We start from the raw sequence: 27074 nt of genomic DNA, 5'->3' as shown, positions 1-27074 counted from the left end.
CAGGGGCCCCAACGGGCGGTGACTCGGGGGAGTGCTGCCGGGAAGATGCCTAAAAAGAAGCGGGAGAATCTGAGCGTGGCTCAGGAGGTGAGGGGAGGGGGGGCGCGCCCGGGTGGTACAGTCTGAGTTCTCGCGCCCCTCTGCGGCACCGACCGGTGGACCTGCCCGGCTCCCGTGGTGGGGGCGGGTGGGGAGAGGGGGAAGGGAAGAAGAGCGGGCAGGGAGGGAGAGAGAGGAGGGGGCTGAACGGCAAGAGAGAAGGGGAGGGGGCGGTTAGGGAAGAGAACCAAGGAGAGGGCGGCTAGGCAAGAAAAAAAGAGGAGGGGGCTGCTGGGGAAGAGAAATGGAGGAAAGGGGGAGGGGTTACAGAGGAAGAGAAAAGGGGGAGGGGGCTTCAGGGAAAGACAACTAGGGAGGAGCAGCTTGGCAAGAGAAAAAGAGGAAGGGGCTGCTGGGGAAGAGAAATAGGGAGGAGAACTAGACCAGAGGAAAGGGGGAGGGGCTACAGAGGAAGAGAAAAAGGGGAGGGGGCTTCAGGGAAAGAGAACCAGGGAGAGGGCGGCTAGGGAAAAGAAGAAGAGGAGGGGGCTGCTGGGGAAGAGAAATAGGGAAACTAGAGAAGAGGAAAGGGGGAGGGGGCTTCAGGGAAAGAGAACCAGGGAGGGGCAGCTAGGCAAAAGAAAAAGAGGAGGGGGCTGCAGGGGAAGATAAAAAGGGGAGGCTCTGAAAGAGAAGAGAAAAGGGGGAAGGGATTTGGGGAAGGGGGGAGAGAAAGGAGCTGAAAGGGAAGAAAAAAGGGGTAAGGGTTACTGGGAAGAGAATAGTGGGAGGGGGCTACAAAGGAAGAGAAATGGAGAGAAGGCTGCTAGCTAAAAGAAAAAAGGGAGGGGGCTGCAAGGGAAAAGAACGAAAAGGGGGAGAAGCAGCTAAACGGCAAGAGGGGAAGGGGAGGATGTCACTTTGGGCAGACCCGAGCAACTGAGCAGGAGAAATCATAAAATTTAGAGTTGGAAGAAACCCAATTCAGTTTAACAAACATTTATTAACTACCTACTATGCACGTTCCTAGACTGTGGGGGGAAGAAGCCTGTGACCTGTGATTTCTTAGCTGTGGGAACTCCCTCCACATGTGAAAATCACAACCATTCAATAATTTATAACCCTAAAGAGTCACCTGAGGCTTAAAGGTAATAGTGAGTTGCACTTGGTCACAAAGCTTACAGTCATAAAGATGAAACTTGAACCAGGTCTTCCTGTGTAGGAACAGATACTCTTTTCGCTATGTCAAGCTCAGTATCCGGGTCTTGTTATGATTATTATCATTACATCTGATAATGAGTGCCTGTGTGACTTTAGGCAAGTCACTTAACCTTACTGATGAGTATCCTCATTTATAAAATGAGAGGATTAGACAAGATGGCGGCCTTTGAGATTCCTTCCAGTACTGTGATTAGACATCCCAAAAGCAATAAGTTGCTTCTGAAGGCTTTTCAGCAATGTGACCCAATCACACTTGTGCTTTCGGTCAGGTTGCCAGCTGCATGGAGAATAGATTAGAGGGGGTTAGAGACTGAAAGCAGGGATATCAGATTGCTGCAATAATCCAGGCCAGGAGTAAGGGCCTGAACTAGGGTGGTGGGCCCTGTGAGTAGAGAGAAGAGTAATGGAAAAATATTGTAGAGGTAGAATCCACATGACTTTGATACTGATTGGTTGGAGGAAGGATGAAGATAAAAGAGAAAGAAAAATCAAAAATGACTCCAAAATTGTCAGCTTGGGCCACTAGTATTGCCCTGAACAAAAACAGGGAAGTTTGGAGCAGATGCTGAGGCTTCTAAGTGATGACGAGATAGAGCACTGGGCCTGGAGTCAAGAAGACCAGACTTCAAATGCAGCCTCAGACGCTTACCAGCTGTGTGACACTGGGCAAGTCACTTAACCTCTTTTGGCCTCAGTTTCCTCATCTATAAAATGAAGAGAATAATAGCACCTACACCACACCATCAGGGTTGTTGAGAGGATCAAATGAGATAATATTTGTAAAGTGCTTTGCAAATCTTACATAAATGCTAGCTAATATTATTATGGGGTATACTATATAGGGTAATTTCAAGAATTCAGGAGGGAGATTAGGACTCTGTATGTGCATAGAGATAACAAGCCCATGAGAGCAGAGGAGATCACCAAAAGAAAGAATGTAGAACAGAGTTTTGGGGGACAGGTACATGGAACTAAGGACAGGTTGAAGGGAACCCTAGGAGAAAGCCAAAGGAACCTGAAGTGGTCAATAGTATCTAAAGGCATAGAAACCCAAGGTTGGGTTTTGGTGAGGTGTGAATGGCAGGAGGTTAGGGGGCCAATATTTTCTTTCTTTTCTTTTTTTGATTAATATTTTATTTTTTTCTCCAATTACACATAAAAACAATTTTTAACTTTTGTTTCATAAAGAAATCTTGAGTTCCATTGTGCTATGATCAACTCTGATTAACTGAGTTATTCTCAATTTGCAATACTGTTATCCAAGATAATTCCAAAGGACTCAGGATGGAAAATTCTATCCACATGCAGAGAAAGAATGGATGGTGTCTGCAGATTGAAGCATGCTATTTTCACTTTATTTTTTTTCACGATTTTTTCATTTTTGCAAAGTATGATTTTTTCAGACTATTTCTTTTACAAAATGACTAATATGGAAATATGTTTTACATGATTGCACATATATAACCTATATCAAATTACTATCTTGAGAAGGGAGGAGGAAAGGGAGAGAGGGAGAAAATTTGGAACTCAAAATTTTATTAAAAAAAAACAAATGTTAAAAATTGTCTTTACACATAATTGGAAAAATAAAATACTATTAAAAACAAACAAAAAAAAAATACAGAGCAGCTAGGTGGTGGAATGGATAGAGCTCCAGCCTTGGAGCCAGGAGGACCTGAGTTCAAATCTGGACTCAGACACTTGACACTTACTAGCAGTGTGACCTTGGGCAAGTCACTTAACCTCGATTGCCTTACCAAAATATATATATATAAAATTTTTATGAGTTCCAAATTTTCTCCCTCCTCTCTCCTCCCCCTCCCCCCAATTGAGAAGGGGCCAAGATTTTCAGAGGATAGCGTCTAGTTGAACTGATTAACTGGAGACAATTGTGAATTGAATTGTAGAGAAAATGATGAATTGAGGGTCACAATAAGGACAAAAAAAATAGATTTGATGAGGCAGAGGGAGGTCTTACAAGTTACCGCCCCTCTGGGTGGATGTCTCAGACTGGAGATGTTGGTCATGGGAATGACTTAGCCCATTGGTAGAAAACTGAAGAAGGTGGAATGATACAATTATCAGTCTGAAGTGAAGGAGAAGCAACAGAATCCCGTAGTGGACGGGGGCACTGGCTTGGAGTCAGGAAGACGTGGGTGTAAGTCCCACCTCAGACACTTACTAGTGACCCCACTCTACTCTGTTTATCAATTTCCTCATCTAGAAAAGGAGAAGGCTGGATACAATGGCCTGGAAGGTCCCTTCCAGCTTTGTGTGTTATCCTTTGAGAAGTTTGAAAGAATAGTGGAGTTAGGGAATACGGTAAAATTAAGAAGCTAAAACCAGGAAAAGTGATGAGAGGGGTAGATTTTTATCTCCACTGTTCTGTGCCTTGGCAAATGGAGTCCCCCCTCTCTGGTACTTGTCTTTCTAATGAGATTCCAGATCCGTAGCCTGTGCACTAGAGGTCATTAAACATGTCAGGATCCTCTCCCCGAGAGGCCAGTAATTGACTCTGTTAATTGCATCTTTTGCCTAAGTTTTGGAATTCTGCCTGCTCTTTGCTTATAGTCTTAATTTTGACTTTAATGCCTTGTGGCATGGTGGTGGGAGCTAGGGGACCGGGGTTGTGGTCCCAGCTCTGCCATTAACTCTCTGTGAGGCCACGGAGGGCTTCAGTTTCTTCATCTGTAACATGAAGAGGTTGAGCTAGATGGTCTCTAGAGGTCCCTTCTCCAGCTCTAAAATTCTAGGATCTGTGATCTATGACCACATAAGATGAGAAGCTTTGTGGTTTCAAAATTGCTTTAGAATCTTGTGATACTGTCACAGGTTTTTTTGTTGTTATTGTTGTTTTAAGCTGCCACTGAATTCATGGAATAAAGAGAATCAGAATAGAAACATGGTTTAATAAGGAGACTGTGGACCCGGGTCAGAGTCCTGCTGCTAACTAGCTGTGTGGTCCTGGGCAGTTCAGTCCCCCTCTTTGGGTTTGTGTCCTTATCTGTCAAATGTGGGTGGTCCCTTCCAATTCTGTCATCCCTTTTTTTTGTGACGACAAAGCAGAGCAGCTAAGTAGTGCAATTGATAGAGTGCCCAGGCTGAAGTTAGGAAGTCATTGAGTTCAAATCTAGCCTCAGACACTTGCTAGCTGTGTCACCCTGGGCAAGTCACTTAATCCTGTTTGCCTCAGTTTCCTTATTTGTAAAATGAGAAGAAAATGGCAAACTACTTCATTATTTTTGCCAGGAGAACCCTAAATAGAATCAGGAAGAGTCAGACATGACTGAAAAATAACTCAACAATAACAACAGAGCAGGGGCCAGAACCTTTTTCACCTGGGGCAAAAAGAGTTGAAATGGGGAGCTGAGAGTGAAGAGGGAATTTTTGCCAGGAAAGAAGTGGTCTAGCCCTCCCTCCTCCAGTGGACCATAGGAGTGGATATAGGCTGGCAGTCTACATCAGCTACTGGGACTGTGGTCGCTACAAGGAAAAAGGTCCTCTGCTCCTTCCATGTCAGAGTCCTAGGAAAAAGCCCCATTTATCCTGCATTAGTTATGGCTCTTCCTGTGAAGTAAAAGACACCATCCCTGTCTGTCCTCAAGATATTTCCATTTTAGTTATGAGAGAGGAAACATTTGTGAACCAACTTGGAGAAACAGCCCATTCCTCAAACAGAACTTGTTGAGTCATTTCCAGGCCTGGACGATTCTTTGTGCCCCATTTGAGATTTTCTTAGCAAAGATAGTGGAGTGGTTTGCCATTTCCTTCTCCAGCTCATTTTACAGATGAATAAACTGAGGCAGACAGGGTTAAGTGACTGGGCCAGGGTCACACAGGTAGTAAGTGTATGAAGCTAGATTTGAACTCAGGTCTTCCTGACTCCAGGCCTGGCACCCTACCCACTGCACCATTAGAACTGACTATTAATAAAGGAATCCTTGATCACCATTCAGAAAAAGAATCTGAACCCATAGGACTCCTGCTTTGCTTCCTCACTGCTAGCAACTCCTCTTCCTCCTTCACCTCCCCTCCCCATGCCCACCCTAGGCCTGAACATTAGACTGATGCTCAGTAGCATATATATATATATATATATATATATATATATATATATATATATATAGTGCTCTTATTAAAAGTCCTGTGCTCAGAGCCAATGAAGTGGTGATTTAATCAAAAATGTTTGTTAATCTGATGAGCGCAATAAAAACCACACAAGTGAATAATCTCAGCACCTGCAAACAGCCTCCACTTGTAAAGAAGCAATTACCAAGCAGGCTACAGTCACTCCCCAGGGCAGTCTCAGGCCATCTGTACCGGGCAGTAGCTTTCCTGGGTATCTGGATACCTGGGACAGCTCCCTTAGTCTGCTGTTTTACTGCTCCTCTTAAGCCCTTTCCACTCCCACTCACTCTCTTATCTCTTGAGATCCCAGGATTGAAGAATGGGCAGTAGAGTCTTAGGATCTAGCTTCTGAGAGATTATTCTGAATAACAAGAAAATTATATTTAAGATGAAGAAGAAAATCCTGCCCTGCTGCTGATCTTAATGTTTCATTGGAGAAGAAGATGATTTTTTTTCCCTCCAATCCTAATAGTAGAATCCTGGTACAGGCAAAAATCTCCTTAAGCTTTTTATCCAGAATAATCATGCTTCAGTACTTCATAATTATATTCTATCTTTTGGAGGCAGATGGTTCAACTTGGCATCTTTAGTACCTAAAGTGCCACAAGAACACACTGCTCTGGTCAGACCCTATCTAGAGTATTGTATTGTTCAGTCATGTTCTACTCTTTGTGACCCCATTTGGGGTTTTCTTGGCAGAGATACTGGAGTGGTTTGCCATTTCTTTCTCCAGCTCGTTTTACAGATGAGGAGACTGAGGCAAACAGGGTTAAGTGACTTGCCCGGGCTTATACAGTGTCTGAGGTCATATTTGACCTCAGGAAAATGAGTCTTTCTGACTATAGGCCCAGTACTCTAGCCACTGCACCACCTGACTGCCCCCAGTGTTGGAATCTCCACCTAATAAATAGGTTGGGATATACTGATCCAACAAATTATACCAACATTTATTAAGCCCTTTCTGTCAGTTAATCATCCAGCATTCATTATATGCTCATTATGTGCCACATACTGTGCCAAGCAGTATGGATACAAAGAAAAAACAATAGTACCTGTCCTCAAGGAGCTTACTTTCTAATGGTGGTAACAACATGTACATAAATCAGTATGTTCAAGATATATAGAGTACAAGATGACCTTAAAAGGGAAGACCTTCTGCAAAGGGTGGAGTTTGAACTGAGTCTTGAAAGAAATCAAGGATTTTAAGAGGTAAAAGTGAGGAGAGAGATCATTCCAGGCATGGGAGACAGCCTATGCAAAGTCATGTGGAAAATAAGTGTCATGTATGATGAATTGCAAGTAAGCCAGTATGGCTAGACCATAAACTAGATGGAGAGGAGTAATGAGTTAGGAAACAAGGAGCCAGATTGTGAAAAGGTTTAAATGCCAAACAGGATTAATATTTGATCCTAGAGGTAATAGGGAGCCATTGGAGTTTATTGGGTAGGGAGAGGATGATTTGGTCAGATCTGTGCTTTAAAAGGAAAGTCACTTTGGTAGTAGAGGATAGATTAGATCAAGGAAAGACTTGAGATGTAGAAATAAATTGGGGGTCATTGTAGTTCAGGCATGAGGTGACAAAGGCCTGCACTAGGGTATTGGTTGTATGAGTGGAGAGGAAATGTATATGAAAGATGTGGAGATATAAATGACAAGATTTGACAGCTGGTTATGTGGAGTGAAAGACAGTGATGGTGCCCTTAATGGTAATAGGGAAGTTTAAAGAGGGGTAGATTTGGGGAGAAAACATAATGAGCTTTGTTTTGGACATATGTGGACTTTGAGACGCCTAGGGGACATTCCAGTATAAAATGTCCAATAGTCAGTGGTGTGAGACTGCAGCTCAGGGGAAAGACCAGGGTTGGCTACATAGATCTGAAAGTCATAGAGATAATAAGTGACCCTATAGTTGATGAGACCACCAAGTGAGAGAGTAGAGAGAGAAAAGAGAAGAGAGCCCAGGACAGAGCCTTGTGGGATACCTAAAGTCAGAGAGTGTGGTGTGGGTGAAGATCCTGCAAAGGAGACAGGTAGGAAGGTATGAAGAGAAGCAAGGGAGAGCAGCATCACCAAATTCCAGAGAGGAGAGTGTGTCCCAGAAGAGAGAGTGATCCAGTGCGTTAGAGGCTGCAGAGAGGTCAGGAAAGAGGAGGACTGAGAAGAGGCTGTTAGATTTGGCAACTAAGAGATCGTGGCCATGTGCAAGGAGTTGTAGCAATGACAAAAACCAAAGACTTGGGGGTGAATGAAACAAATAGATTTTCTCTTCGATCCTGCAGAGTCCCTAGTCAGAGAGTGCCATGTCATCAGCCCCTAAATATGAGAGGGCAATACAAATGAGCATCAGTTTTGAAAATGAAATGATGCTTAAGAAAGCATTCTGCCACTTAGTCATCAGATTTATTTAGGTCTGGAAGGGTCCTTAGAGATTATCTAATCCAGCCTATTCATTTTACAGAAAAGGATACTGAGGTTCTTATCCCAAGGTCACCCTGGAGGCAGATTAAGAGGTTTGGTACCCAAACAAACTGAGGACTGGGAAGCCATGAAGGGAAAAGGAAGCTCGATTGATAAAGGAAAATACAGAATATATTAGTTCTGGAATGGTCTCCTAAAGGGGATGGCCAGCTCTCTGCTTGAGGCTGAGCAGTCACCCTACTTCCAAGGCTTGAGAGACAACACTTTTGTCCTTTTCCTTAGAGGATGTGCCAGGCCCAAGAGGTAACTGGAAGGGAGATGGCCAGCCAAGAGATAAAAGGGACATGCTTTTTTTTTTTTTGGCTCCGTTTCCTCCCCCAGCCTAATACCAGGAGATGGTTCGGGGACCACTGACCAGTAAATGAGCCTCCCCTTCTGCCAGGCAGGAGTTACAGGTCTGATTTGGGCAGGTGATTTCTCTCTGCTGGCTCTGTTTGGCTTTGATCCACTTGACTGGGGTCAGGAGACTAAAACCTCATTACCTAACACTGCTGGATGTCAGCGTGTATGAAGTGGCTGTTTGCCAGCATCTTAATTAATGAATTCATAAGGCACAGAGTGGATGCCAGTTCTTGAAAAGTGCTTTGAGCCTTTCTGTGATGAAGAAGCTTTTACTAATTCATCATAAAATATATATTGAGGGAGAAGAAAACAAATACCAAACAACCCTCTGGACCCAGGACAACTGAAGGCTTGAGGAGGCAGAGACTGACTAACGCGCCTTCTTCAGCCTTGATCTCCATGTACTAGGAGGTCCCCAGGCATAGTCTGTAGTTAATATGTCCCCTGTGAAAATTCTGTGCCTTGCTTATCTGCATGTGTCCATGTAAAGATGGTGCGTCATTGTTCTTAGGTTCTCAGAGGTTTTTCCTAAACGGTTTGAGCAAACTAGCTCTTGGTTATGAGACTATAAGGAGAATTTGAGGGCCGCCTGCCCTTATCGTTAGGGGAGAAATTCTAAGTGAATATTAGAAAAATCCAGAGAGGATGAATGGTTTGGGATTTCATTGGCAGACTCTTCCTTCATGCCAATGAATCCCCATAACTCCTGCTCAGAGGGACCCACCTGAAGGGGTTATTGGCCCGATCAGTGATACTGCCAGTAACATAATGTGCCTGCCATAGGAACCAAATGGAACGTATCTGCTCTAACCACAGGGAGCCACGTGGATTGGAGCTCCGGCTGACTGACTGAGATGTTTCTTTGGACCCATGATTTCATCTGTGTGGACTCTCCTGCCAGCATTGTGTATCTCAGCCCCTGAGACTGGCCCACTTTCTTTTAGCAGTGTGGTACAATGGAAAGTATTAGTTTTGGAGTTCAAGGACCTGGGTTCAAATCTAGTCCCTTCACACTTACTGGCTGTATCACCTTGGGCAAGTCACCTAACCACCTTGGGCCTCATTTTCCTCACCTGTAAAATAAACAAGTTGGACTAGACGGCGTCTGGGGTCCCATCCAGCCCTAGATGGACCCCAGGGTATAAGTCAGGAATAATGTGGTACAACTTGTACTGTGGCCAGTGTGCCATTGTGGCGAGCTCCCAACTGTCTGGTCATAAACCCACTTTATTGAAGTATATATATCTATATATAGATATATATATAGAGATATTGCTAGAAAACCCATTCCTATTTGTAGTAGAATGGTAGCAATAATAACTAACTCCCATAACTTTGGGAATTTGGATCATAGATTTAGAGCTCAAAGAAACCCTAGAGATGATTTTACAGATATGAAAGCCCAGAGGTAGTACGCAGTTTATAGATGCAGAAACCAGGCTCTGAGTTAAGTATCTTGCTTATGATCACAAGCTATGAAGTGTCTGAGGCAGGATTCAAACCCAGGTCTCTTGGATCTAAATCCAACATTCATCCATTATTATCAGACTGCCTCTTCTGCCATTTTCTCCTTGGATGAAAAAGTGAAAAAGAAGCAGGAGAAGGAGGGAAATGTTCAATTTCCCATCCTCCCCTCCTGGATCCTCTTAACTTCTGAATCTTTTTGGTGCTATTTGGTTGGGGGTGCTTTGAGAAATTAGGTTAGTCAGTCAGTCAACAAGCATTTATTAAGTACTGAGTGCCAAACACTGTGCTAAGATGAGAATTGAGATGTTTATAGTGAGGGGCTTTGCAAAAGTGATGAGGCCTGGATTCCATCTCTCCCCTCCTCCCTATCTACACAGAGCAAATTATACTTTATTGAGGTTTATGATGCTGTGATGATAATCTTTCATTACATATGGTATGACCTAAGTAGGGACCTGAATCAGGCAAAGCACTTACTGTTCAGGATTATTCATTGTGGAGAATCTTTTAAGATCAGAGCAAGACGTCACCATGTCAGGAAAATGGAAGCTCCCTGAGGGCAAAGCCTTTTGCCTGTTGCCCATAGTAGGTATCTAATAAACACTTGTCAAATGAATTGATATCTTTTTGACCTTCATATGGGACATAGAAACAGCTTTGCTAGGTGGGAGGCTTCTCTCGTAGTGGGAGGACGTGGTCACTCTAGGGACCTCTAGGCAGATGTCTCCCAGCTATAATTAGTGTCTCTCAATCAGTTTTTATCCTTTGTTCTTTGTCCTATTTACACATGGCATTCCCACTAGAAATGGGACAATGAGACTACATTGAGAACTATCCAAAGTGAAATAGCTGGCCCCCTTCCCTAGAGCTTCTCACAGGTGGGTACCTTCCAAGGAGATAAAGGCTACTCAGTGCACATTCTCTGTACTCTGATACCAGTGGGACCGAGCACCATAGCAACTCCATCAACAGCTGCCCCAAGATGGCTCCAGAAGGCAGCCCAGTCTGTGGGACCCAAAACCAGTGCAAGTCTATGGTTCTTTCTAATGCCCAGAAAGCATAAGACACCCCCCACCTCACTCCACCCTGCCTGAGTTTGGGGTTAATAGGGCACAATTTCCTCCCGCTTGTCTGGGCTGTGAGAAAATCTCCAATCAGCGAATTGACTCAGTTCCATCGTGGCCTCACTAGGGAGAAGTAAACCATCATCGACAGCCCCCGGCTCCCTATATGTCTGGTGTCAGCAGAATAATCAAAGCTGCAATTGAAATCCCCATTGTCGCAAACCGTGGAGACTGTATCTTGCCTCAAGGAACACAGGCAGAGACGGAACCCTGACCCTTGACGGTCCACTTGGCGGGGAGGTTGTCAGTACCGGAATCAGACCAGCACAGGCTTCCTTCCTCTGAAAAGGTCTGACTCATGACTTGATTTCCACCAGAGAGCTGCTGAAAGATGCCCCAGAGGGGATTTCAGAAGAATTTTACAGTTTCTCTTAACTCGGCATTTTTATGCTCTATAGGACCCAGGGGAGACTTCCCGAAAGCTCTGAGAATAAGGTGTTATTCCCTAAGTCAGGCGAGACGATTTTGCTTTGCTGCTTTGATGCTGTTTTGCCTCTGATGAAGCATGATGGGAATGTGATGCAGCTAAGGCATGCCAGCCCCAGCCTGTGGAACGCTGGGGCTTGTGAATAGCACCCCAATGGCAAGCTGTATTCAGAAGGTCCCTCAGAGAGTGGCAGTGAGACATTTGACTGCCATGGTACCCGAGAGCCATGCTGCATGTGCTGAATGGCAAACCGTCACCTGCACCTTGGAGAGATGAGGCAGCCTCTTTGTGTCATCCTCAACCTTGGCAGCTGTACGATACTTGTTGTACTTAGTCGATCTAAAAAAGCAAGATCTCAGAGACCATCTGGTCCAACTCCTTCATTTTACAAATGAGGAAACTGAGGCCCAAGAAGGTTATGACTTGCCCAAGGTCATCCATTTAGTGATCATCAGAGAAGGGATTTGAATCCACATCAGATAAACATTTGACCCAGTTAAAAATGTTTATTAAACACCTGCTGTGTACCAGGAAACACTGAGGAATACAAAGAAAGGCAAAAGAGAGTCCCTGCCCTGAGTGAACTCATAGTCTAATGGTAGAGACAGTGTGCAAACAGCCCTGTACAGATAAGCTGTAAACAGAATAAATTGGGGGGGGGGGGGGACAACAGAAAGAAGGCACTAGAAATATTGGGAAAGGCTTCCTGTAGAAGGTGGGGTTTTATTTTAGCTGGACTTGAAGGAAGCTAGACCAGGCCCACTAACTCCAGGGCCAGCGTTCTTTCTACTCTGCCTTGCTGCCTTATTCTTCCAGGCCCCTCAGGCTCGCCCAATGCATAGGGTTTCAGTCGGGAATGGACCTCGGAAATCATCTCACCAGCACCTTCATTTTACAAATGAGGAAACCAAAGGCTCGACATGGTTAACTGACTTCGGATCATAAGGTCATAGACTTAGTGCTGAAAGAGACCTTAGAAGTCATCTCATCATAGGACCACTGGCTGAAAGTTGGGAGTTCAGAGAGCTCGTCCCATCCAACTCTCTCATTTTACAAATAAGGAAACTGAGGCCCTGAGAGGTGGAGTAACTTGTTCAAGGTTGCACTGGTAGTAAGTAGCCAAGCCAGGATTTGAACCCAGGTCCTCTGATCCAATGCCCTTTCCACCCCACTGTGCCTTGCCCAAGGTCACAAAGATAGTGAATAATAGATAGGAACCCAAGTCCCCTAAAAATGTAATACTCTTCCTGTTGGACATTCTGCCCTTATTGATGAATACATTTAAAGTAAGCTTGACTATCAAAAGTTCCAGGGGACCTAAACACCCAGTTGGGGGGACCCCTGAGTATGCTGCCATCTCCCATTTATCCCACATCAATCCCATACATCAAGCCCTTACTTTGTCCTAGAATGTGTTCCCTAGAGTTCCCCATGTTGGGCTATGTCATCTCTTCTCCAGTGACAGCTTCCTTTGTGCACTTGAAGTAATCTATGGATAGGTGAGGCAATCTTTAGCTTTTAAGCTTCTTAAGTAGACCTTGAAGCTTTCTCTACCATATTTTATCTACAGGCCTCTTTCTTTTTTTCTCCTCCTCGCCTCCAGATTATTTTACAGTCTCTTCCTTACCTGTTCATCCTGTTGATCTCAAGACTGCTCCCAAGCCCCTAAAATAGACAGTCTCACTATGACATCCCAGCCTTTAACCTCCCCCATTTTTCCACCTCCTCCCGTTGCCTCCATCCAGCTCAGTTAGATGAAAGATGTGGCACGTGAATTAGGGCCGAAATCTTGGAGGTAGTGGAGGAAGCAAAGCCGTCACCAGCTCACAGGGGGATGGAATTCCTTCCTATTCTTTTCTGTCTCTCCAGCTTTTATTCCCTGGTATTTGTCTGATAAAACAGGCTTTAAATTGGAACTGGGAAGGGGGGCAGGAGAGGAAAACTGCTTACCTTTCTCTACCAAGCTAGATACCATAGAGAGTATTAGCTACCACATAGCAAGAAAAAAAGCACTAGAGATTCCCAGGAGACAAAATTCAAGAAAGGAACTAGCAATAAAACCCATGGTCTTACATTTCTATAACATGTACAAAGTGTGGCTAACGAGCAAGATGAATGAGAGAGCCTGATGCAAGGAAGGAGCTGTGTTTTTGCCCTGAGACTGATGTTTTAAGAGACAGAAAAGAATGATCTTTGCCCTAAAATGAAGATGACTGCACAATGTCTTTGCTTCCCTTGCCCCCTATGGACTTCAGTCGTAATTCTTTTATTTATTTGTTTGTTTTTTAGGCAATGGGGTTAAGTGACTTGACCAGGGTCACACAGCTAGTAAGTGTCAAGTGTCTGAGGCTGAATTTGAACTCAGATCCTCCTCACTCCGGGCCGGTGCTCTATCCACTGTGCCGTCTAGCTGCCCCCCTCAGCCATAATTCTTGTACTCAACAATTCATTTCACTGAGCTGGCTTAGATAGGGGCCTGCCCAGCCCAGTGTTTCCTTAGTATTCTCTCAATTCAGTAAGCTTTTTTAAGTGGCTAGGTACTATGCTAGGTGCTGGGCATACAAGAACAAAAATGAGATAGTGCCTACCCTCAAGGAGGTTACATTCTACTAGGAGATATGGCCTGTATGCAAGCATGTACAAAGTGTATACAAATGAACACAAAGTAATTTCAAGAAGGAGAGAGGGCTATAGAGAGTAACTGGTGCTACTGGGTGGGAAGAGGCATCTCAGCTGTGCTTTCTAGAAAGCTAGGCAGTCTCTGAGGTGAAAATGAGAAGAAAGTACATTCCAGACACGAAGGACCACTTAAAAGTATAGAGGCAGAAGATGGAATGTATGTACTGGGAGAAACTTGCAGACCAGTTTGGCTGAAGCAGCGAGTGTGTGAAAGGACGCAATATGAAAAAAGACTGGAAAGTTGAGTGGGAGCCATGTCATATCAACATCAGTGGCTTGGCATGGTGGAAACAGCCCTAGCTTTCGTGTCGCATGTGGAGCTGGGGTTGAATCCCAGCTCTGCGATGTAGCGTGTGTGTGACCTCAAGTCGTTTAACCTCTGTGGGCCTCAGTTTCCTAATCTGTAAAATGAAGAGGTTGGACTAGATGACCCCTAAAGTCCCTTCTTTCTCATGGATTCTATAGTTTCCAGGTGCCCCAGTGTAGCTTTTTGAACTAAAGACCTTTGGTATAGATGGAACCAAATGAGAGCCTGGTGCTATAAACCATTTTGCTTAAGAATGGGCCATATGATTTTATGGCATCAAATTGACCTTTCTTATTAAGTTTTATGTATCCATATTTTTCATTTTATGCTATATATATTTTTTATATATGTATATTTTTATATATATTTGCTGACTCCCCCATTTGAATGTAAGCTCCTTGCAAGTAGGAAATAGTTTCATTCTTTGTACTTGTCCCCAGCATCTGACAGGTACCTGGCACATAGTAGGTGCTTAATAAATACTCATTGGTTAATTGGACTAAGTACCTACTATGCACAAGGCATCAAGAAATGAAAACAACATTAAAACCATATAAACTAATCCCAGGGGTGGGGAGGCTGTGTTCACTGGAGACATCAGGAATGGCTCCTTGAAGGGAGCCCACAGCCACCAGGACACCCAGTGATCTCCCAGCCACAGCAGCCATTGCCAAAGGAGCCTCCCTCCCATTCTGCAGCTCCTCATTGCCCAGTGGGTCAGCCACCCAGGGATTTCACCAGTCTTTTCTTTTCCTGGCCCATTAACACAGATACTCAAGAGCTGCTTTTGCTTCAGTGAGTGCTGAAGGGGAGTATGGCTCCTTTGCCAATTTCTTGCATTTCCTCAGCCCTGGGAATCCTGCAGTCATGCTGGGACGTCTCCTGAGGATAAATTCATGCCTGAATGGAAATCCCTGAGCCCTCTCCCCCCTCTCTCTCTGAACTACTGTCCACCTCCGACCCCCACCCTACCCCAGTCCCACATCAGCAGCAGCTGGATTTTAAAGAAGGGGAAATTGCTGTTTAGAAACTAAGAGGAGAGGGCCCTTGGTGGAACATAAATATTCATGGAAGGAGGTTAGAACTTCAGTCCCTAAAACCTTGATTTGTGTTCACCCATTTAAGCCTCATTAAAAAGTGGTGAATGAGAGTGGGAATCTCCAGTGGAGCTGCAGATGAATTGGGCCCCATGCAGATAAAGGCCTCAAGCTGCCAACTCCGCGGGCAGCTCCACATGCCCAGAGCACAGTGGCAGCTTGGCTTGGCCACTAATCATTTGCCAACCTCAATTTTAGGATTTTGCTTAGCATGAGCCCTGCTTCTTGCTCTCTAGAGACTGTTTATTGTTTGGGCACCTGGCTACTTCCTGGAGCTGGGTAGGAATGGAAACACATAACCCCTTCCCAGAGATCAGAGTGCTTATTCTTCATAAGCAAACAAGACGTAAGGACCACCCCCAGAGGAGTAGGCCCTCCTTGTGGCTCCTGGGGTCTCAGGCACCAGGGATAGGAAGGGAGACTGTGATTGTCCTGTCTTAGGAGGATGGCAGGATGACTTGGCTGGCAGCCCTTTGGCCTCAGTTGGCATGTGAAATATACTCCTGCTCCATCGACCTGACCCTCGACTCCTGGCTGATGCCGCGTGGCCTGACATAGGGTGGGAAGCAGAGGCACACTCCTGGCTCTTGCTGATTCCCAAAGTTCAGATCAAAAGATCAGAGATTTAGAGCTGAGTATCAGGCCAGCATCTCCAGCCACCTGCCTGACACGCCCCCCCCCCCCCCGCCCCGGACTCGGATGTCTCCTGGACATCTCAAACCCGTTGTATCCAGTTATCTTTCCCCCAGACCCACCCCTCTTAACTTTCTTGTTTCTTTTGAGGTGATCATCACCATTGTTCCAATTAAGAGGTTTGAAACATAGGAGTCACACCAGACTTTTCTGTCTCCTTCACTACCCCAACTTTCCATATCCAGTCAGTTGCCAAGACTTACTTGTCCATCCCATCTCCTCATCCTCTCTTGTATCTGTCCCCTTCTTTCTACACATACCATAACTCCCCTGCTTCAGACCACATCCCTTCTTCCCTAGCCTTAGCCGCTGGATTGGTCTCCCTGCTTTCACCCTCTCTTCTCTCCAAGCCAACATTGGCCAAAATAATATATCTCAATCAACAGGCATCCATTAAAATGGACCTTTATGTCAGGTACTGGGCTAGGCACTAAGAATAAATAGGCAAAAAATGAAGCAGTGCCTGGTTTCAAGGAGATTAGATATTATTGGGGCATATGTATGAAGTATATACACAATACAGGATTAGACTTAATTGGGGGAGTCAGAAAAAGCTTCATGTACACAACATGGCTTACATCTCTACAGCACTTACTGTGTGCTAAGCACTTTACAAATATTATCTCATTTGACCCTCACGAGAACCATTGGAAGAAAGTCAGTGGAATGATTGTGTGTGGAAAACCAGCAAGTTGACCAGTTGGGTCAGAAAGCAGAGTACATAATGGGGTATTAATGTGAGATCAATTTGGATAGATTCAGATTAGAACCAGGCTGGGAAAGATTTTTTGTAAGGAGGTAGCTGCTAGGGCAGCTAGGGGATGCCCTGAATAGAGACAGAAATAGGCCTGGAGTGAAGAAAACCTGATTTCAAATCCAGCCTCAGACACTTACTAGCCGTGTGATCCTGGGAAAGTCACTTAATCCTGTTGGCCTCAGTTTTCTCATCTGTAAAATGAGCTGGAGAAGAAAATGGCAAAGCCCTGAAAACCCCAAATGGGGTCACGAAGAGTTGGACGTGACTGAACAACAACAGCAACAAAAAGGCTCTTTCCAGGGCAGCTAGGTGGAGCAGTGGATAGAGCATGAGGCCTGGAGTCAGGAAGACCTGAATTCAAATCTCGCCTCAGACATTTATTAGTTGTGTGACCCTGGGCAAGTTACTTAAACCTGTTGGCCTCGGTTTCCTCATCTATAAAATGAATTGGACACTGACCCTGAAGTCAGGAGGACCTGAGTTCAAATCTGGCCTCAGACCAAACACTTACCCCCAATTGCCTAAAAAAAAAAATAAAATGAATTGGAGAAGGAAATGGCAAACCACTGCAGTATCTTTGTCAAGAAAATCCCAAATGGGGTCATAAAGAGTCAGACATGACTGAACAACAACCACAAGGTGCTGTTATGATCCCCATTTTACAGGTGAAGAAACTGAGGCAAACAAGTGACTTGCCACACAGCTAGAAAGTATCTGAGACTGGATTTGAACTCAGGTCTTTCTGACTCTAGGCCCAGCACTCTACCCACTGTACAATGTAGCTGCCAAGATGGTACTTGATCTGAGTCTTGACAAAAGGAGAAGACTCCCTCTTCAGGTGAGATGAGAGTGTATTGCAGGTATGGGGGATGGCCAGTGCAAAGGTACAGAGATTGGAGATAGAGTTGTTCAGTCAAGTCTGACTCTACGTGACCTCGTGGAACATCCATAGGGTTTTCTTGGCAAAGATACTGGCGTGGTTTGCCCCTTCCTTCTCTGTTATGTCCCCATTTTACAGATGAAGAAACTGAGTTAAATGACTTGCCCAGGGTCACACAGCTAGTAAGTGTCTTGAGTCCAGATTTGAACTCAGATCTTCTGACTCCAGGCCTGATGTTCTATCTACTGCACCACCTAGCTGCCTAAAGACAAAGTGGGGAGACCATTGCAATAGTCCAATTGAGAGGTGATGTAGACATGAACCGAGGTGCTGGCTGAGTGAGTCATTTGACAGGGACAGATTCCAGAGATGTTTGGATAGGATATGTGGGGTGAGGAAGTGTAGGTTGAGGATGACCCTCAGGTTTTGAATTTGGATGCTGGTGCCTTCAACAAAAATAGAGAAATTCAGAAGAGGGATGGGCTTTAGGGGCAATATAGTTGCTATCATTTGGGACATGTTGATTATAAGATGTCTGTGGGACATCCAGCTTGTCCAGTAAACAGGTGATGATGTAAGGCTGGGCTCAGGTGAGAGATGGAGCAGAACATGTCACTCCTCTGCTCAAGAAGGCTTCCCATTGGCTTTAGGATAAAATATAAACTCCTCTGTTTAGGACTGAAGGCACTTTACAATCTGGCTGCAGCCTATTTTTCCAGGCTGATTACATGTTACTCCCACACATATACCTCATTCCAGCCAAACTGATTTACTTACTGTTCCCTGTACAGAGCATTCCATTTCCCACTTTGTACAGGCTGGCTGCCATCAGTCACCACCTCCTTCCAAAGGACTTTGCTAATTCTCTCAGTTATTAATGTTCTTCTGCCCACCCCATCATTGTGTATTCATTCAGTACATATCCTGTATTCATTTATGTGTACCCTATTGTATCTCACCCCCATCCCCACAATAGAAGGTAAGCTCCTTGAGGGCAGACTGTCTTACTTTTGTATTTGCGTATTCAATTCCTGACACACTAATACCTATTGATACCTAAAGCATTAATAATGCTTTTTGGTGGCTTAGAAAGCCTCAGAGAACATCTAGCCCATTTTATAGGTGAGAAAACTTAGAGATGAAGTGGAGTTGTCCAGGGTCCTTCAACCAGTGAGTGTTGAAACAGAGACTCAAAACCTAAGTCCTCAGACTCCAAATGCTGTGTTCTTTTCTGCTTAATGCATAATGCTTCTGTAATGTAAAGGAAAACCTTTCAGCCGCTGCCCTGGAGTGCTCCCCAATGTCAAAGCAGGATGATTTGGAAATTCCAGAATCATGACTTTTCCTCAGGGCCCTCTTCCCTGCCTGCTTCTAAGGGCTATTTCTTTATAAGTAGTGACCAGTAATAAGATCAGAACTGCCAGCTCCAGCTATAGACAAACAACCCATAAGTTTATGTGAAATGCCCGAGTTGCAGCATCTCAGGTGAGAATGATCAAACATCCTAGCTGGAAGGAACCTTGAAAAATGCTCCAAGAGGGGCAGCTAGGTGGCGCAGTGGATAGAGCACCGGCCCTGAAGTCAGGAGGACCACTCCTATTCTCTCCGGCCTCAGACCAAACACTTGATACTTACTAGTTGTGTGACCCTGGGCAAATCACTTAACCCCAATTGCCTAAAACGTAAAAAAAAACAAACAAAAAAAAAAAACGAAAAACGCTCCAAGAGAAACTGAGGCCCAGAGAGGTTTAGTAAGGTCACACAGGTCCACAGATTGGAACTCAAACACTCTGATTTACAATCTAGGGTTCTTTCAATTGTCCCTACATCTCCCAGATCCCAGAGGGCAGAAAACAAATCAGCTAAATATTAAGCTTCTTCTGAACAAGAACTATGTCTTGGGTTTCCCCTTGAGTTTTCCCACAGTCTTCAACACTGCTTGGGCACCTTCTAAATACCATCTTAGAGGACTAGTATCTAGAAGTCCACCAGGGTGAATCCTTTGCTGGAAACTGAAGGCTATTTCTCCCTATTACCCCCATTCCAGATTCCTCTATCTTCCCTTCCTTCCTCTTCTCCCTGCTTCCTTCATTTCTTACTTCTTTCTTCTCCTTTCCCCTTCCTCTTCTCTTCCTGCTCTCCTTTCCTCCTATTCCCCCTTTCCCTCTTCCTCTCCCTTCTCCTCTTTCCTCCCCTGCCTCCTTTCTCCAATCCTCCTCCTTCCTCAGTTGAAGCACAGAGCTAAGTTGAGTGATAAAAGATGAGGCTACATTGGTCCAAAGTAGAAGACAGCTCTGCCTGCCATGGTTGGAGTACAGTCCTGACCTGTAGAGCTTATAGACTGGATACCATTCCAAAGCTTCTCCAAGCCCTAAAGTTCTGGATCCGCTTTCATCAACATGTGCCCATAGTCGGACCTCAAAGCTAGCTCTCTGGTCTGCTAACATGGGCACCAGGAAACCTCCCTCTTCAGGCACAATCACCATTTCCCTTGGTAGCTGGTTCCCCCTGATAGTCCTCCCCTTGGTGCCCATTAGCAGATTAATGAAACAATTAACCAGGCAATTAACTCAAGTCTCTGCCATTGCTCCCTCCTGCAGGGCCCCAGTGTAAGAAATTCTGAGTTGGCAGAGGTTTAAGATTGGGGGAGGAGACAGACAGGTTACCTGGAGGGTTATCACCTGGGCTGGGCATGGGCCTGTGTAGGGAAGCAGCTGTCACTTAAAATGGATGGGAAATAAAAGGATAAGTGGTAAGGACAGCTTGGCCATAGAAGACAGACATGAAAATCTAAGTCTTTATCGGCAGTTCTGGGCTCCTAAAGCCTATGGAAAAGGAGATGTAAGCCTGGGATCTGGCCTCTTAGGCCTGGGAAGCACAGATTCCAAAATCTATCCTTAGTTTGAGCTCCTTCCTCCCCCCAGCAGAAGAAAAGGCCCCAAAAGGAAGGAAGCCGAGGACCAGACTCCCTTGAGAAAAGTCACAATTTCTGTGGGCTTCTGTTTCCCCATCTGAAATGGGCAGAATGGATGAAGTCTTTAGTAAGTGCAGTGTGTCAAACACTGTCAAACTATGGAAGTGAGACAGTCATTGCCCTTAGATTACATTCAAATAGAGGAAGACAACACATATAGGAGAGCTAGGGTTGGGAAAAGGAAGAAAGGAGGGGCTATGGAGGGCCAGAATGCAGGGAGTATGGTTTGAAGATGGCCAGGAGGTGTTTCCTCAATATTCCTCTTGCCCCACCCCTCTCATTATAGGAATATTGTGAGAACCAGTGAGCTCAAAGATGAACAATCAAAGCATTATAGGAACCTTGGCAATTATTATTCGGTCAAATCTTAATTATCTGTGCTCCAAATTATCCTGGAGCAGCTTGGTGATGCAACGGATAAAGCACTGGGCCTGGAGTTGGGAAGACTTGAGTTCAAATATGGCCTCAGATGCTTACCAGCTGTATGACCCTGGGCAAATCACTTAAGGCTGTTTTCTCATCTGTAAAACGAGCTGGAGAAGGAAATGACAAACCACTGAAATGACTGAAAATGACTAAACAACAATAAATTATCCTGGGCTCCTCCCTACCTTTAGAGTCCCATGTAGATCCTAGTATATAGTAGGACAGAGGTGGGAGGTGGATAGCCTCAGGTACATAGGAGATGAATACCTCTGTGTGTGTGTGTGTGTGTGTGTGTGTAGCTATTCCAAAGCCAAATACCCTATTCTGAAACCCATTCTATAAAAATCCATACTTAAGAATTAAATAGATTGGGTCTATTTCATTTAACCAGACAGATTCCTCAATTTAGCAACCTCTAGAGACCCACATGGGGTCTGGAATTGAAGACCCTCCATCTGTAGGTGATTCTAGCATTTCCTTTTGGTAGCTTTTGACAAAAATATTACCCTGCAACCAGAATTATTCCCCTAGGACTGCATCCCTGAAAATATAATAGAAGCCAATGAGAAAATATGATTCATTGCTTATAAAGTAACCTGGCAAGAGCATATTTCTTTCATTAAGTGAGATATACCTGTGTGAAGCTATGTGTGTTCAATAAATGCCTGCCCAATGAAAACAGAAATGCATTTGTGTTAAGGGATTAGCCACCATTGTGTCGGATTATAATAATAATAGCTCACATCTCTACAGCCCTTTATGGCTTGTCTTTTTTTTTTTTTTTTTACAAAGCACATTTCTCCCAACAACCATCTGTTGCCCTGTTGTCCCCTCCTCTCCATCTACAGGGGGATTATCTGGAGTTGCTTGTGTGTTTCAGATCGATGGGCTCGAGGAAAAGCTGTCCCTATGCAGGAGAAACCTGGAGGAAGTGACCGGCCGCCTTCGCAGGGAAGAGCTGAGCCCAGAGGCCAGGTAACACTGCTGCCCTTGCAGCTGGGCACACCTGGGACTCAGCTCTAGCTCCCCCTGCCCGTTGCCAGCTCAACATTAGTTTCGCTTCTCGCTAGCTGTCACTTGTTGGTTTAAACCCGGAGCTAGCCTGGCATCCGTAAGAGGCCAGACCTCGATGCAGAGGAGTGGGAGGAAAGGAGAGGTGTCAGATCACTCCTATCCTCTCTTCCCCCTTCTGCCACCTGTTCCCCAACCTCAAGGGTCAAACATTCAGTCTCCCAATGGCTTTTCTTCTCCACTGCCCTAGGCATGGCCACTGGTATCCCTTCCTCTTCTTGGCTCTCACCAGGACCAGAATTGTATATATAAGAGGGATGATTAGTGCCCTTGTTCTAGGCTGCCTCCTTTCTCTGATACACATCTTCCCAGGCTGATAAGCCTGGTATGGCCCCTTTCTGGACGCAGTCAGTTTCAGCTTGGGGGGAGGTGAAGGTGGGGGGTTCATTCTGTCCAGTTCCTTCTTCCTGTGTCCAGTAGAGAGAGGTCTGGGATGGGTGGTACTGGGAGGAAGAAGGAAGGGAATGGAGGTACAAAGCTGCTTCTCTGCCTTCTACCCCTACCTCTCCACCTCCCCACCCCCCACCCCCCACCCCCCAAACCCTTCTAGGAAAGCTTTGGAGAAGGAAAAAAACAACCTGACAAGCAAAGCCTCCAGCTATGGTAAGACTTTCCTTGGATTGCAAGTGTACGTACCTAACGCCTCGGGGAGCTCAGTCCTCTGATTTTGATGGTGGGGTGAGGCTGCCCCCTGCTGGTCAAAGTGGGTGGGGCGGGGTTACAGGCCACAAATCCCAAGTCGCGGGAACTCGGGGAACAAAGCGCTCTTGGTAGCATATCAGAGATGAAAGGAAACTTCAGAAGTCATCTGACCCTGATTTTGCAGAGGAGGAAACTGAGGCAAGGAGAATCTTCTCTGGGAAACCCAAGGTTTCACATACACAAGACCCTCCATTGCCAATACAGTATCGCACCCCCAGGGAGGGGGAGAACTGGAGGTAGCAGGGGACTAGGCTGAGTTCTCCTGAAAAGCACTGGGATGGGGAGGGGGGCAAAAGTGGAAGGAAGCTCAGAGCTCATTCAGCCCAACCCACCATTTTTCACATGGGAAAGAAGAGCCTTGGGGAGGAAATGGCCTCCAGGTACTATAGCTCCACACACCTGCGGACATGCACTCTGTAATCCAGAAGACCCCCTCTTCTCTGGCAGGAGAGGCTGCTCAAGAGCCACATAGGGAAAGGGGAAGGAAGGAATGAGCAGATTTTCCAAGACTGGAAAACACTGGACTTATCTGGCCTCATCTGGCCTGGGGGGGAGAGAGAGTTTTGGTGAGGTGCGCCTGCAGCTGACGTGGGCCTCGGGACGAAGAGGACGGAGCGAGGCCGCAATCTGCCTGCCTGTGGCCAAATAGGAAGAGGGGCATTCCCTCCATGCCCCTCCCCCTCAGAGACCTCTCTGCACCTGCCAGGAGATGGTCTCCAGGCTCCCTTCTGGCTCTGATACTCTGATAACGCTAAAACGCCTCTTCTTTGGGTATTTTCCCCAAACTTCCCCCTATGCCTTTCTTCAGTATTCGGTGGGATAGATATCCCTGCTGCTCTCCGGGGGGGGGGGGGGGGTCACGGTTGGTGTCCCTCATGCCTTTTCTTGCACACAGAACCCAGAGAGTGGGGTCATGCTGCCACCTGCTGGGCTGCAGTAACAGGACCCTGCCAGAACTTGAACTGAGAATCAGGGAAAGAATCAGAGACCGAGTTGGACTGTGACAACCCCATTCACTATCCCCGTCCCCCTTCTTCCCTCCCCCCCCAACTTCCAGGGCAGGGTGGGAGTCAGTCTGCAAGAAGACTGTCCATCCCCCCCAGCCCAGGGGGGACAAGGAATGCTTATTGATTGGTCAAGGGGCCCCTCTCGCTAATAGCTCACATTTATAAAACAGTCCCAATGGTATATGGCGCTTTTAAGTTTGGGGAGCGTTTTCCTTAAAACCACCATAGTGAGGTATTCATTATCCCCACCAACTCCTTCTAAACTAACTCTTTTCTTTTGAGGCTGTCACCATCCTCTCCTGCCAGAGAAGGGAGGTCTTCTGGATTACACAGTCTGCACGTCGGCAGGCGTGTGGAGCTATAGCATCTGGGGGCCATTTCCTCCCCAAGGCTCTTCTTTCCCATGTGAAAAATGGTGGGTTGGGCTGAATGAGCTCTGAGCTTCCTTGCACTTCCAACCCCCCCACCCCCATCCCAGTGTTTTTCAGGAGAACTCAGCCTAGTTTGCTTCCTTGGAAGTCCTCTTTCACTCATTCTCCCTCCACATGTGTCTGCTTACGTGATCCCACCCTTGTGCAGGCCCTCATCACTTCTGTCCTGACTATTCTAATAGCCTCCTATTTGGACTTCCCAGTTTCCAGGATGTCACTTCTTGAATCTATCCTCCTCACAGCTGCCAAAATAATCTTCTTAAATCACAGGTCACTCCCCTACTCAAGAATCCTAAGTGACTCCCTACTGCCTCAAAGATAAAGTACAAAATTCTGTTTGGTTTTTAAAGCCCTTCACAGTCTGGCTTCAGGGTTATTGTATACCAAACTGCTAAGCTTACTGTTTGCCAGATTTCTGTGTCTTTGCATAGGCTGCCTATGCACTCCCCCAATTGTTAGTCCTCTCTGTTTCTCAGCTGACATGAATATACTTGCCTGTTTACATAATATATATGTACCCCAGTAGAATATAACTGTTTGGGAGCTACTTTTGTCTGTCTTCCTAGTGCTCACAATAGACACTTAAAAATGATTGTGAGATTGGATTGGATCAAGGATTGGATCAAAACTAGCCAAAGGTCATGGGCTCAAGGGTCAGCAGACCCAGATTCAAATCTCACCTCTGAAGTGTGCTACCTAATGTGACCTTGGGGAAGTTATTTAATCTCCCTGGGCCTCAGTTTCCTCATTTTTTAAAGGAGGTCAGACTAGGTGGCCTGAAGTCTCTTTCAGCTCTATTCCTATTTTATAGATAAGGAAACTGAGGTTCTGAAACTGTGGCTTACCCATGTTGTCATATAGCCAGTGACTACAAAGCAGTATTTGAAGTCTCTTGACTCCAAGTCTGGTACTCTTTCTTTTTTTCTTTTTCTTTTTTCTTTTTTTTTTTGGTAAGGCAATTGGGGTTAAGTGACTTGCCCAAGGTCACACAGCTAGTACATTTCAAGTGTTTGGTCTGAGGTCGAATCTGAACTCAGGTCCTCCTGATTTCAGGGCCGGTGCTTTATCCACTGTGCCACCTAGCTGCCGCCATGATACTCTTTCTACTAGACCATGTTGGCTTTCAGTAGGGACCCAAACCAGTGCTGGAAGACCTCCCTCTGGGTGAGAAGTGGGCTAGGCAGTCTCAAGGCAGTGAATAGCTTTAAAAGGTTCTAGGTTTGCCTGCCTAGCCCCCTCTAACAGCTTTCCCAACCCTGATATCCTTTGGTTGGGGAGGCTAGGGTAGGTAGTGATAAGTTTAGAACCTACAAGTGCAGACAGGGTTCTTCTCCCTGTCCTCCTTGTCTTCACATCAGAGGCTGAGACTTCCTCTGACTCCCAGAGCCAGCCTCTCTGTCTACATAGAACCAGGAATTAGACAGCAACACTACAGTTAAGTTCACCCAGTACTTATTAAGCATCTGCCGAGAGACTACAAGGCCTGACTAGAATATAAGGACATTATTTAAATGGGTCCTTTCTGCTATAGTCATACACTTACTGGAGATGAGTTACGTGCCTCAAAGAATTAGAGAGGAATAATTCCTTGCCCAGAAAGGAGACATAGCTTCATCCTGGCTCTACCATGAATGATGTGACCTTGGGAAAGTCTTCCCTTTGGTCTACAACTCAATACTCTTACATGATTTCTCCCCACTCCTTGTATCATAAATGTTTTTTATTTCTTTATATTGTTTATTATATATTACTTATATTTTTTAATTTGGTTTTATATATCATTGTAGTCTCTTACATGAGTTCTGAGGGCTCCCCCAGCTCCAACAATTTAGCTTTATGACTCTTCAATGATAGCTACTAATTAAGGTTTAGAGACCCCCTCCCCTCTTTCCCTGATTTCCCCCATACTAAGGTCTGTCCTCCACACTGGTTTCTATCCCCCTAGTTACTTTGGACGTCCTCTTTGGGCTCAAACAGCATTTAAGGGGAGAAGATAATGTAACTATGGGCTTGGGTGGAAAGCATGTCAAGGTTATACTTGAGCTAAATTCTGGGGGCCCCAAGGGTATATGTAGAGAGCTAGGTTGTACAACAACAGTGGGGTGGGTGTTGACCAAGAAGGGAAGGCCTGGCAGGTGCTCCCAAATCCTGGGGTGCAGAGATTGGCAGTCACTACTGGAGGTGGACTGTGAAGGAGGCAGGCCCTCCCCCATCACACTGGGGGGTTTCTTCACAGAAAGGGAGCTGAAGTCCCTTCGGAGAGAGAACCGTAAGAACACGCTGCTATCTGTGGCAATCTTCTTGCTCCTTCTTCTCGCCTATGCCTACTGGACTATGTGACCCCACTAGTTTCCACTGCAAACCACAAGGAACCATGGTTGGAGAACTGGACTAGGACAGTGAAAGTTGGTCCCTCTTTCTGGACTCTACCTGCTGACTCCCAAAGACACCTGCCTGACTCCCTAGGCCTAGATGCTAACAAGGCCCAGGGGGCCGTCCCTACCTAAACCAAGATTCTGGCACCAGGTCTCATACTCAACCCTGCTGGCGTACAGGGCCTGGATGTCAGCAGGGAAATGGTGCTGGCTCCTCCCAGGGAGAATGGCCAATAAAGAAGGTTGACAACTGCTTGTCAAATAAATGCCAGTCTTCCTGAAGCTGAAGGGATGATTGGGGAGAGGGAGGAAATGTTGGGGGAAGGACTGGGGAACTAGCCCCAAGTACCAAGTTAGAGGCATCTGGTAGAGGCCTGAGGGACAAAGTGACAGCTTCCAAATGCTCTGTTCAATAGTCCCTTTTGTCAGCTCACCCTCACCCTCAGGTG

At 45.7% G+C, this 27074-nt stretch overlaps 1 protein-coding gene across 1 annotated transcript; it reads left to right on the top strand.

Annotated features, from left to right (window-relative positions):
- CCDC167 (coiled-coil domain containing 167) lies at nucleotides 1-26896 on the top strand. The gene is made up of 4 exons (XM_027876248.1): nucleotides 1-87; nucleotides 21920-22014; nucleotides 22661-22713; nucleotides 26487-26896. Exons 1-4 carry the CDS (start codon nucleotides 46-48, stop codon nucleotides 26588-26590), a joined length of 294 nt encoding a protein of 97 aa, XP_027732049.1. The 5' UTR covers nucleotides 1-45; the 3' UTR covers nucleotides 26591-26896.
- The last annotated feature ends 178 nt before the right edge of the window (nucleotides 26897-27074 follow it).

Source organism: Vombatus ursinus, unplaced genomic scaffold, assembly GCF_900497805.2.
Source record: "Vombatus ursinus unplaced genomic scaffold, bare-nosed wombat genome assembly UNPS02014811.1, whole genome shotgun sequence".
Taxonomy (NCBI): Eukaryota; Metazoa; Chordata; class Mammalia; order Diprotodontia; family Vombatidae; genus Vombatus; species Vombatus ursinus.
This window is presented reverse-complemented; position numbering and strand designations above follow the sequence as displayed.

Coding starts and splice junctions, on each gene's coding strand:
- CCDC167 (XM_027876248.1), top strand. CDS start 46: ATGCCTAAAAAGAAGCGGGAGAATCTGAGCGTGGCTCAGGAG. Junction 22,015..22,660: donor GAGCTGAGCCCAGAGGCCAG/GTAACACTGCTG, acceptor AAACCCTTCTAG/GAAAGCTTTGGAGAAGGAAA. Junction 22,714..26,486: donor AAGCAAAGCCTCCAGCTATG/GTAAGACTTTCC, acceptor GTTTCTTCACAG/AAAGGGAGCTGAAGTCCCTT.